General features: G+C 38.8%; 1 protein-coding gene across 1 annotated transcript; it reads right to left on the reverse strand.

Moving 5' to 3' along the window:
* Window positions 1-710: 710 nt before the first annotated feature.
* On the reverse strand, window positions 711-3,794 carry LOC116138364 (pentatricopeptide repeat-containing protein At3g06920-like). The gene is made up of 5 exons (XM_031424074.1): window positions 3,166-3,794; window positions 1,203-1,389; window positions 1,024-1,115; window positions 854-935; window positions 711-764 (listed from the first exon to the last, which is right to left on the reverse strand). Exons 1-5 carry the CDS (start codon window positions 3,792-3,794, stop codon window positions 711-713), a joined length of 1,044 nt encoding a protein of 347 aa, XP_031279934.1.
* Between the last annotated feature and the right edge of the window lie 8,700 nt (window positions 3,795-12,494).

Here is a 12,494-nt window from a genome sequence, read left to right on the forward strand (position 1 = left end):
CAGACGGGTTTCAGTTTCACAACCATTTTATTGTATTTAAATGCTATATTATTACGGTAGTTTCGAATGATAGAAATTACGAGTTATTTCAGTTGGTGGAATTAAAATATCTTCCCGTTATAACTTTATTCTTTGTAATTAATTATTCTAACTAGAAAATTACAAATTTGAGAGACTTGTGACCAATCAATTAAACTAACAAGGCTATATATAAGAAATAGAAATATATTTTTATCATACAGTGATCAAATTTTACATTATCTTTCTGTAGATTCTTATTGATTAATTACAGAGAAAATACAAATGCAAACTAAACCACCCTAAAGCAATTCCTCCCAGGCGTCACCCAATGAATAAGCCAATGACAATGAGTGATCCTTCCATATGCACTTAATTGCTTTGTCAATTTTTAACATATTATACATCTATATCTATGCCATAACACCATATTATTAGCTTTATATTCCCATAATATGATTACACATTGTGATTGAATAGAGGCATTATTCCATATTTGTATACAATATTGAAACAATAATAATATGCTTACTCATGAGTTTATTAACCACCTTACTACTTTTGTTAAAATTACATATAGTATCTATATTATACGTATGATACCTGTATTATACGTTATATTTACAAAAGATAAGAAGATGGTTAGTAAAATTGTGAGTAATTACAAGATTACTCATATTGAAATAGCAATCTTAAATTGGACCAGGGAAGGTTCCCAGCTCTCGCTGTTCATTCCACTTCTCAATCTGCAAAAAAAAAAAAACACAATCATTTATTATACATGACCTTAACCTCCACTCAGCAGACCACTACAATCAAAATTAATTTTCCTCACCCATTCATGAGGACACAATGATTTATAATACTTTGCAAACTTCTCGAATTCAGGTGCATTTTTTACTTTCTCCTCTACACACCTATATTTTTAACACCTTTTAATTAACTGAATAACTCAAATTTCATGTATATGAAATCGATCAACCCAAGCAACTGTAATTTATTCACTTGTGATACTCAATGTAACGAGCATAACAGTGGCGAGTTTGGTTCATGACAGGAAAGCGATCGTCGTTCGGTGCTGTCTCTGACGATTCCATCTGTTTAAATCATTCCTCCATAAGTTAATGAATCATCGAATTACGACGTAAATGAAGCATTTTTCTTTCGCGTTAATAACTACGTACCTTATTATCATCGTTGTCACGATCATCATGATGTTGTTTATTGGATGATTTTGAAGAGTTTGGTTTATAAGGAGGGGGTGGAGAGACGGTGCCGTAATCGTGAGGAGGCGCAGGAGCTTGTTCCCCTCTAGCCACCTTGTTCACATCTCTTGACCTCATCTTGTCGTGTGGATCTACTTGTGCTGCTCTCTTTCATACTACCTCAGATCAAATCAAATGAAATCAAATGTTGCGGTGTTTTTGTACAATGTTTGCCGAACAACAGTATCCTTCAGAATTTTGTACATTAAATAGCTCAATCTCCAGTCCTCCTCTTGATATAGAGCCACGTCGCAGTGCAGAAGACACCTGCACTTAGTTCCGTTGTGAGGATAGTGATGTGTCTGCAGTACACTACACTGATCCAAACTAAAGCCACGCTAGATCATTATTAATTCAACAATGCTACAGACACCGATACTGTACACCAAATTATATGTCCTGTGACTTAGACTAGTCACGTATCTCATGAAGAAAAATGTTATAGACATTGACGCTTTGCACCGAACGATGTGTCCACTGAATCAGACGAGTCACGTATCATGTTAACAAATATTTCGCGAATGAACGGCCGTCTATCAAATACGAACGACCGTCTATTGTTATTGGATGACCGTTCATTTGAAATGGACTCTTGTCCATATTATATGGATGGTTGTCTACCTAGAATGGACGCGTGTTCATAATTTAAACTAAAAAAAAAAAAATTGGCCTAAATTGTTTATGGACGTCCTTCCTTTTATGAGGACGCCCGTCCATAGATCATAATTTAAACTAAAAAAAAAAAATTGGCCTAAATTGTTTATGGACGCCCTTCCTTTTATGAGGACGCCCGTCCATAGTTATGGACGGTTGTCCTCATAAGAGAAAGGGCGTCCATCGACAGTCTATGGACGGGCGTCCTCATAAAAGGAAGGGCGTCCATCGACAGTCGTCCTCATAAAAGGAAGGGCGTTCATCTTTTAATATTAACAAATTTTAAATTTTAAATTTATTTAATGCATTAATTGTGAATTCTAATTGAGTTAGTGCCTTATTCTCATGACACTTGTCTAATTACTTTGAATATAGACAAAAATTTAATACCTTATTCTTATGACACTTGTCCAATTACTTTGAATATAGATAAAAATTTAATGAAGATAGCGACATTTACAAACTCAAATGTTATAAAAAAATTTAAATCAAACAATGGACATACGTCCATCTAAAAGGGATGTATATCCATTGAATATGGACGGACGTCCATAATTTTTGTTTTTAAATTTTTTTATTTTAAACAATGGACGGGCGTCCATTCTAGGTGAACGCCCGTCCATAATAAATAGACTCCCGTCCATATTATATGAACGGGAGTCTATTGTTATTTTCTCATGGACGGGCGTCCATTATAGGTGAACGGCCGTCCAATAATCACGGATGCCCATTATTTTGCTTTTAAATTTTTTTGGACGGGCGTCCATCACCGTCCATAGTAAATAGACACTCGTCCATATAAGATCGACGAGCGTCCATTATTTTTCTTTTAAATTTTTTTGGAGATGGACGCTCGTCCATAGTAAATGGACACCTGTTCATATAATATGAATGGGAGTCCATTAAATATGGGCGAGCGTCCATAAATGTTGGACGACCGTTCATTCACGAAAGACTTCAGCGTGGTCACGTCTGACTGGTTGCCATGTCCTTCAGTACAAAAATTTGGTGTCCGTAGCATTACTCATCCCCTGAACCAATATTTTGCGAGTGAATGGTTGTTCATCACCTATGGACGGTCGTTCACTGTTATTAGACGGGAGTCCATTATATGTGGACTCCCATCCATATTATATGGACGGGAGTCCACATAAAATGGACGCTCGTCCATACTTAAAGAAGCTTCCCTTAACTTCTTTGACTTGGTATGCACCCCTTTGTCTTTTGCCTCTCAAGTAAACTGTATGCTTCATTAAACATTCTAGCTAAGCCATAACCCATGATCATGGTGTTATAAGCATATACACGTGGAACTTTCCTATTGTGGTCCATCTGCTCAAACAACTCCACAACTTCCTCTAGTCTGTTAGTTTTGCAGAGAGCCCCTATCATACTAGTATAAGTTACATCGTCAGGTGCTAGCCCATTTGCTTTCATCTCGTGAAAGAATTTCCAGGCAATATCCACCTTTCCTACCTTACCAAAAAAATCTATACATACATTATAAAGAACAATGTCAACATGAAAAGAATTGCTCTTCATCTCATCCAACAGGGAGAAAGCAGCATCAACACAACCCTCCTTGGCAAAAACACGGATAAGAGTTGTAAACAGATGAACATCAACCTCATAACCTAGCTCTTGCATTTGATGAAAGAGAGCAAGCATGAGATCAGATTCATGAACTGTAGAAAGAGCACCAATCAAAGTTGTGTAAGCTGAAAAAGCAGGCCTGAATTTGAACTTCCTCACGGTCTGAATAATATCAAAAGCTTCCCTTAGCTTCTTTGACTTAACACAACTTAAAATTAACTCAATACACGTGTTATTAGTTGGGCCAAATCCAGCAAGACACATTTCTCCCAGAATCTCTTATAGAAAATCAAACTTTTTGGTATGGACGGACATTTCTAATTTATGGACGACCGTGCCTGAAAAGTGGACAGGCGTCCACATATAATGGACATCCATCCATACTTTAAATAAAATACTATTTAATTTATAATATTGGGACGCTCGTTCATCATTTATGAACGGCCGTCCCTTAGTTTTGGACGGACGTCCCTCTGTAAATTAAAAAAAAATACAATTGTATACAAAATTCAGGGACGGCCATTCATTAGTTATGGAAGACCATCCCTGAGTTTTGAACGAGCGTCCTATAACAGTGAACTACCGTCCATAGGTGATGAACGGTTGTTCACTCACAAAATATTGGTTCATGGGATACGTGGCTGGTCTGAGTCACGGGACACGTAATTCGGTGTAACAATTTGTTGCACAGTATCGGTGTCCGTAGCATTGTTGTCATTAATTACCCCAACAATATATTAGATGTCGTTTTATGCCTTCAAAAGCGATGCCTTAAATTTTCATGCGTTTTGCCTTCGGACTCCCAACCTCACCTGGTCTTTTAACAAATCACAAGGTTCTATACAAATTAAATTTTAGGGGTGAGATAAAAAATCCGAAAACCGAACCGAACAGAAAATTAGGTTTTTTTTCAAACTGGTTCGGTTTTCATTTTGAAAACAAATTCAAACCGGTTTTTAAACCGGTTTAACCCTAAATATAAAAGCAAAAATTTTTTATCCTCACCCTTAGTCCCTCACGCAGACGCAGTCACGCACTCAACCAGACAGCCACTCACACTTTCGTCTTTCTCTTGTTCTCTGCCTCCATTCTCCAAAGTTCAAATCTGAAAATTTCAAAACTTCCAAAGACCAAATTCCATACTCAAGTTCATCAGTTTCCCACCGTGGGCTACTGAGCAGAGCAGCTGACTCAATCCGTGTGCCATTAACAAATCCGGGGAGTGCGGAATCAAGAAACTTCACTAACACCAACACTGTGGGATGAAGATGATTTATGTTATATTAAGATTTTTTACTTTGTAATTTTATGTTATGTATTTGAGTTTATTAATGAATATTGACTATTCAATGATGTGTAATTGAATTCTTTATGTTTTTATTTCATATTATGGATTCAGTATCTGCAAATAAGTAATTTAATATGTTAATGTATTTTTCATACAAAGAATACAACAATAATACAAAATAAAAGAGAAACATAGTATGAAATTATATATAAAATAATAAATATTTGAATTTAGGGGCTTGAATAAAACATTGAAGAATTTTATGGATTAAAGGGTAATTTGAAAACCGGTTAACCGGTAACCGAACCGAAATTTTGGTTCGGTTTACATTCGGTTTTTAACCGAAAAACCGGTTCGGTTTTTGGTTTGGATAAACCGGTTCGGTTAACCGGTTTATCCCACCCCTATTAAATTTATTAGTGAACCTGGGTTATGTTTAGAAGCCACCAAGTTTAATTAATTGAATGATATATGAAGAGGCCAACAAGTTTATAATTAATGTTTGTAGAATCTACTACCAAATCCAATACGCTTCAATAATATTCTTTTGCAATTTATAATTTCAATCGTTAATGGAAATTATCCATCACATGCACTCAAAGTTCATTGGGTCTGACAGTTAAGAGTAACATATTTATAAACAATGATACTACGAGTCTACACCCACAATATTTTATACAAACTTACTCTCACAAACTTATGTGACAAAAGATAATTGAGTGATTTTAAATTTAAAACAAACTTTTACCTAATCATCTTTTGTTAATTAAGTTTGTGAGAGAAATTTTGTATAAAAAAATTATGGGTTATTTATAAATAGAAGGAAACTAATTCTTTACTAAGTGTAGTGTCCTTTATACAACTTTAATTAACAACATTTTGTTAGAGATATATTTATTTTAAAATTATTAATGTTGGCATTCATGTTATAAACTAACATTAATTATCTGGATACTTGATTAAGAAATCACAAACGGAAAATAATATGCTATTAGTAGAAGTATGCTTGCAATGAATGACAAAACAAACCTAAACATAGCTAACTGATCTTCAATTAATGTCAAAACAGAACACAAATTAAACAAAAATTTGTTTGGTTCTCTGTAATTGTGTTTAGCTTGTTGAAGTCTGAAGAACTCCATTAATCCTTCCAATTTGTATCAAGTATTTCGTTTGAAGTTTGATATCTCAATCCAAAAATGAAGCCTTCCTTCTCAATCTCCACTTTCTTTTATGTTTCCTTGTATTTATTTATTATGTTGACTAAGCTGATACAATCCACAGCGCTTGTCAAAAAGCTGAAAAGAGATGTGAAATAGGATGTTTGTGTAGACGGATAAAGTTTATGTACAAACTCTCGTTACACCATGTAAGTGTGATGAGAACACAACCCCAAATGCCTAATAAATTGTTATTTGTTAAGACCCAGCAACCATAAACGTAACTGGTATATTGAATTGAAAGGATAACCAAACACTGATAGCAGGAAATAACAAGGACAGAAAATAAAAAGGGTGACTAGCACTTCGAGGGTCTAGCGGCCTCCACAATTGATTCCAGATTTCATGATATCACTAGCCAACTATTTCTCCCCCTTATATACAACTGAAATCACACTCGCCGCACTCTCTTACGTGGAGATTCTTCCTAACTAATTTCTAACCTGAATTTCCCTTACTGCCCATTCCATCTGAATTTCCCAGGCTGCCCTTTTCCTTCTTCTTCTTATACAACTTAGTTATAGGAGGTCTATCAATACCACAACACATATGCCAAACAAAAGTCTAAGATAAGAACGGATCTTAGGCAAAGAGAGACCGTTTTAAATAAGGAAATGAAAGGCAAGGCCGGCAGGAAAGAAACTCACTAACTTTCTTCGCAACAGGAGAAATAGCTTTTGAAAGAGTCCCCCTGGGGGCTTGGGTTCAGACTCTTTTTCAAGTTAGCCAGGAAGGGAAGAAAGTAATCCTACGAATCTTAGGGGTATAGCTTAGAGACCTCGCTAACAGAACTCCAACGCCATTCAATGGTTATTCAATCAATGAGTTAAGCCAGGTTCTGTTCTCCTGATCCTTCTTTCCTTGGTCACATTAGTCGAATCCTGTTATCTTAAGAAAGGAAAGTGCACTTCACAAGCTCTCTTTCAAATAATCCAAGCTGGAAATGGAGGATCCCAACGGGAGACATAGCTAGAAGAGGAATCTCTCTCTTTCTTTATTTTATGCTGCATTTCTGCCTGGCCATAACTACTTATATAGTTCAACGGAAGTATGTTCTTGATCTTTTGTCTGAAACCGGTTTCTTAGCTTCTCGCCCTGTCGATACTCCTATGGACTCTACTGTGAAGCTTGATAATGAAAAGGGGGATTTATTTGAGGATGGACCCGTATTTGCTTCTCCTCTTCCTATATCAGGCTAAGCAGCATCGGAAGGCAAAGCATTACCAACTAATAATATAAGGTCTAGTACTTGTGGTATTAGATGGGTGTCTTCTTCTTTCCTTTGGTAATAGGTGTGGGGCACAATTCTCTCTCTCTCTCTCTCTATCCCCCCCCCCCCCCCCCCCTTTTCCCCTCCCCCCGCCTGCCCCTTTCTAGACCCACCTTGTCCTCAAGGTGAAAATCTAGGAACTACAGCAAGATCACGTCATAAGCCTCCCAAGAGGCTTCAAATGGTGGGAGGTCCTGCCATGAAATCAGAACTTCCAGAGAACCATCTAGCAACTTGCAAGTGGAGAGGACTGCTTCAGGTTGCACTTGAAGTTCTAAGTCTTCAGTAAAAAAAGAGGGAAGTTATTAGACAGGGACGAAAGAATGCATACTCGGTTTGAGTTGGGAAACATGGAACACCGGGTGGATGTGAGAAGTAGGGGGAAGGTCCAATCAATAAGCCACTTGACCAACTCTGTCTATCACCTTAAAGGGGCCATAAAAGCGAGGGTTTGGCTTCTCATTGAGCTTCCTAGCTAAAGACCTAAACCGATACGGCTGGAGCTTCAAATATACTAAATCCCTGGATTGAAAGGAGACATCCTGGCGGTGTGAATCCGTAGACTGCTTCATTTGATCTTGGGCGATAGCTAAATTGTGCTTGAGTTCTTCCAATATGGCATTTATGTCCCCAATCTATCGGTTGACATCCTCTACCAATGAGGGACGGTTAGTGAGCTTTAGAAGAATGGAGGATCCCTACCGTATAGAGCCTTGAAGGGGGTCATTTTGGTGGAGCTGTGGTAAGTAGTGTTGTACCAGAACTCAACCCACGCTAACCACTTAGGCCACTGTTGGGGCTGGGAATTGCAAAAACAGCGGAGATAGGCCTCTAAGCACCTGTTAACCACCTTCGTTTGCCCATCTATTTGGGGATGATAGGCGGAGCTAAACTTCAGAGATGTGCCTACTGCTTTAAACAATTCTTGCCAAAATTGGCTCACGAATACCCTGTCGCGGTTAGAAACAATAGATTGTGGGAAGCCATGAAGTTTTACCACCTCACGCATAAACACATTAGTGACATCTTTGGCGGTGTAAGGATGGGTTAACAAGAGGAAGTGAGAGTATTTCGTTAGGCTATCGACCACCACAAAAATAGTATCAAAACCTTTGGCCCTAGGCAAACCACTTATGAAATCCATTGAAAGATCATCAAACACTTGTGTTGGGATAGGGAGGGGCTGTAACAACCCTGCAGGTTTGAGGGAAGAGTGTTTGTTAACTTGGCAAGTGGCACACGTCTAAACAAATTTCAGCACATCTTGTCTAATACCCTCCCAAAACACAACAGCAACAATTCTTTGTTAGTCCGAAAGAAGCCACAGTGTCCACCACTCGGACTACAATGAAATTCCTCTAGAAGCTTAGGAGTGAATGTTGAGTTTTTAGGGAGGACCAACCTGTTCTTAAACAATAAACAACCTTTACGGAGTTGGTAGTGAGGATAACTATTGGGGTAAAAAAGGAGGTCTTGAAAAATGACTTGTAACTTCAGATCAACTTGCGCTTCAGCCGCTAATGCATCATAATCAGTGAACTGAACTGTGGTAATGGTAGCGAGTTCCCTTGTGTCCTCTCTCCAGGATAAGGCATCAGCCACTTTGTTAGAATTGCCCGGAAGGTAGTGAATCTCAAATGAGTATCCCATGAGCTTTGAAATCCACTTGTGCTGGTCTGGCATTTTAACCCTTTGGTCTGTAAGAAATTGCAAGCTTCGCTGGTCCGTCTTGATGATAAATTTGTGGCCAATGAGATAATGGCTCCATTTACGAATGGCAAATACAATAGCCATAAGTTCCCGTTCGTAGGCTAACCTAAGCCTAGATTGAAGTGAGAAAGCCTTACTGATGAAGGCAATAGGCCTAGCATTCTGTACTAAAATAGCACCCATTCTAGCCCCTGAAGCATCTGTCTGAATCTCAAAGGGAAGCTCAAAATTGGGTATTGTCAATACGGGCACAGTGGTCATAGCAGTCTTCATATTGTTAAATGCCCCTTGAGCTTCATCACCCCAGCTAAAGGAATATTTTTTTAACAATTGGGTGAGTGGTTGAGCTATGGCACCATAACCTTTCACAAAATATCGATAATACCCCGTAAGCCCTAAGAACCCTCTCAAACTTTTCACACTGTGCGGTATAGGCCAAGAAATCATCGCTTCGATCTTTTGCGGGTCACCCTCCACCCCCTTGGCTGAGATTAAGTGACCCAGATATTCTAACCTATATTGAGCAAAAAGGCATTTCTTTTGGTTGACCACCAGAGCATTATCTTGCAAAATCTGGAAAGCATGTCACAAATGGTGAATGTGGGTATTCATGTCAAGGTTGTAGATGAGGAGATCGTTTAAAAAAAAAAAAAAAAACCAGAATGAACTTCCGTAACAAAGGCTGAAAAATTGTATTCATAAGGGCCTGGAAAGTGGATGGTGCATTCGTTAACCCGAAAGACATCACCAAGAACTCATAATGGCCTTTGTGGGTGCGAAAGGCTGTCTTTGGAATGTCCTCCTCTTTAACTCAAATTTGATGATACCCAGACTTTAAATCTACCTTGGAAAAGACTGTAGCCGCTGCTAGCTCATCCAACAACTCTTCAATGGATGGAATAGGGAACTTGTTGGGTATGGTAATGCTATTTAAGGCTCTAAAGTCAACATAGACTCGCCAACTCCCATCTTTTTTCTTGACTAACAACACGGAACTGGCGTAAGGGCTTGTGCTAGGTTGGATAATCCCTGCATCCATCATTTCCCCAACTAATTTCTCAATCTCATTCTTTTAGAGGTAAGGGTATGGGTTGGCTCCTGGTTGAAGAGTGATGGCATGGTCAAGTTTTCTGCGAGGAGGGAGTCTACTAGTTTGGTAAAAAACTTGGGGCGAAATCAGTCAACACCTTGGCCACCACAGGTTCCAATTTTCCTTCTTCCTAACTATCCCTGACCTCAATTGAACTGCATTCCACCAAGTATCCATCCCCCTCCATTGGCAACATCCTGAGTAAGGTTTTTAGAGACACTATTGTTTTAACAAGTGAAGGGTCAGCCTTGAGTACCACCTGTTTCCCTTCCTTAGCAAACGCCATAGTCAACTTGCCCCAATTGGAATAAACATCCCCCAAGGTGCTTAGCCAAGTAATTCCTAGGACCACATCGACCCCACCCTATTGAAATGGAAAAAAATCTTGTTGAACTTCCATCCCTTGCATTTCTAACTTCACATCTCGACAGATCCCTTCACTCTTGATTTTGAAACCATTCCCCACCATGACTCTGAAAGACTTAGTTCCATCAATCGGAATTTCCAGTTTTTGCACAAAGCATGTGAGATAAAATTGTGTGAGACTCTGCTATCCATTAACACAACCACCTCCTCACTCCCAATCTGCCCCCGAAGCTTCATGGTTCGATCTGATGTAATGCCAACAATGGAATTCATGGATAGAGATAGAGGATTACCTTCCGCAAAATTTTTTGTCTTTGGTTCACTCAAGGGTTCGCCTCTGTCAGGTTCATCATCATCCAACAATAAAAAAACCTGGAGAGATTGACTCTTACACTGGTGATTAGGCCCGAATTTCTTGTCACACCGGAAGCACGATCCCCTTTCTCATTTATATTGCAAATCTGCCTCCATTAGACGCCGAAATCTATCATTTTGGAGTGGGTTTGTTGCTCTTTCCATCGCTTTTTCCCTCCTGTCCCACACTCGATTGTTCTGTCCTGTTTCAATGGGTTTGATTGCCATATTCCACCCATTTTGTTGTCCCAGATCTGGAGTATAAAGACCCGATTGTAACTCTCGGGTTTGCCCATTTGGTTTTTGGAAAATCTGGGCTTAGTTTTGTCTAAGACCCAATTCTTTTCTTCTATTCGATGGGCCTAGTCAATAAGCTCAAACAAATTGTTGGATTTACTCACCCTTAGTTCAGCCCGTAACTCTTCTCTAAGGCCATTTGCAAAGATGCCCATTACGAGTTCTTCTTCTAACTCACGCAGAGGGGCTGATAATTCTTCAAACTGTTCACGATACTCAGTCACAGTCCCAATTTGCCTCAACGCCACCAGTGTTTCATAAGCAGACCCCTTATACGATGGTTTGAATCTTTCGACTATCGCCGATTTGAAGGAGGTCCAAGAAGTTATTGGTGATCGGGATTCGACCCACTGATACCAGTTTAAGGCTCGACCCTCCATACACACCGCCGCTGCTTGCACTTTCTCTTCTTCCCCATATTGATTGACTGTAAAGTACCCATCAGCTCTGAAGGTCCATCCAAAGGGATCATCTCCGTTAAATATTGACAACTCCAGTTTGCTAATTCTCTTGTGCTCCTTCTCATTATCACCACTATGTTTTCGTTCATGTTCCTTGTCTTGGCTAGAATTTTGATTTTCTGACTTCTGATTCTCTGACGACGAGGTTGATTTCTCCTTATCCCCATATCGTTTCTCATCCCTTTCTTCCTTCATACGCATTAATTCGCGCATCTCCATTAAATACTCTCTAACACTTGCCAAGTCAGTTTTCATCGTGTCCATGCTTTCCTTCACTGTTTTCATTTCCTTTTCAATGTTTTCCATTATGTTCTCCATCTTGGGCTTGACCATTCCCTAACCTTGCTCTGATACCAATTTGATGAGTACACAACCCCAAATGCTTAATAAATTGTTATTTGTTAGGACTCAGCAACCATAAACGTAACTAGAAAAGTAAACAGGTATTGAATTGAAAGGATAACCAAACACTAAAAGCAAGAAATAACAAGGACAAAAAATAAAAAGGGTGATTAGCACTTCGAGGGTCTAGCGGCCTCCATAGTTGATTCTAGATTTCATGATATCACTAGCCAGCTATTTCTCCCCCTTATATACAATTGAAATCACACTCTCCGCACTCTCTTTCGTGGAGATTCTTCCTAACTAATTTCTAACTTGAATTTCCCTAATTGCCCATTCCATCTGAATTTCCCAAGTTGCCCTTTTCGTTCTTTTTCTTGTACAACATAGTTATAGGAGGTCCATCAAAGTGTCACATAAAATGAGGGCCTACATGACATTTATGTGACATTAAATTATGTGATTTTCAATGTCATGTGGCATGCCATGCGACGTGTCATGTCAGTTTATACAAACTTTCTTTGTACAAATAGTTTTATCTTTGTGTAAACACCTTTAAGCCAATA

Source organism: Pistacia vera, unplaced genomic scaffold (genome assembly GCF_008641045.1).
Source record: "Pistacia vera cultivar Batoury unplaced genomic scaffold, PisVer_v2 Contig340, whole genome shotgun sequence".
Classification (NCBI taxonomy): domain Eukaryota; kingdom Viridiplantae; phylum Streptophyta; class Magnoliopsida; order Sapindales; family Anacardiaceae; genus Pistacia; species Pistacia vera.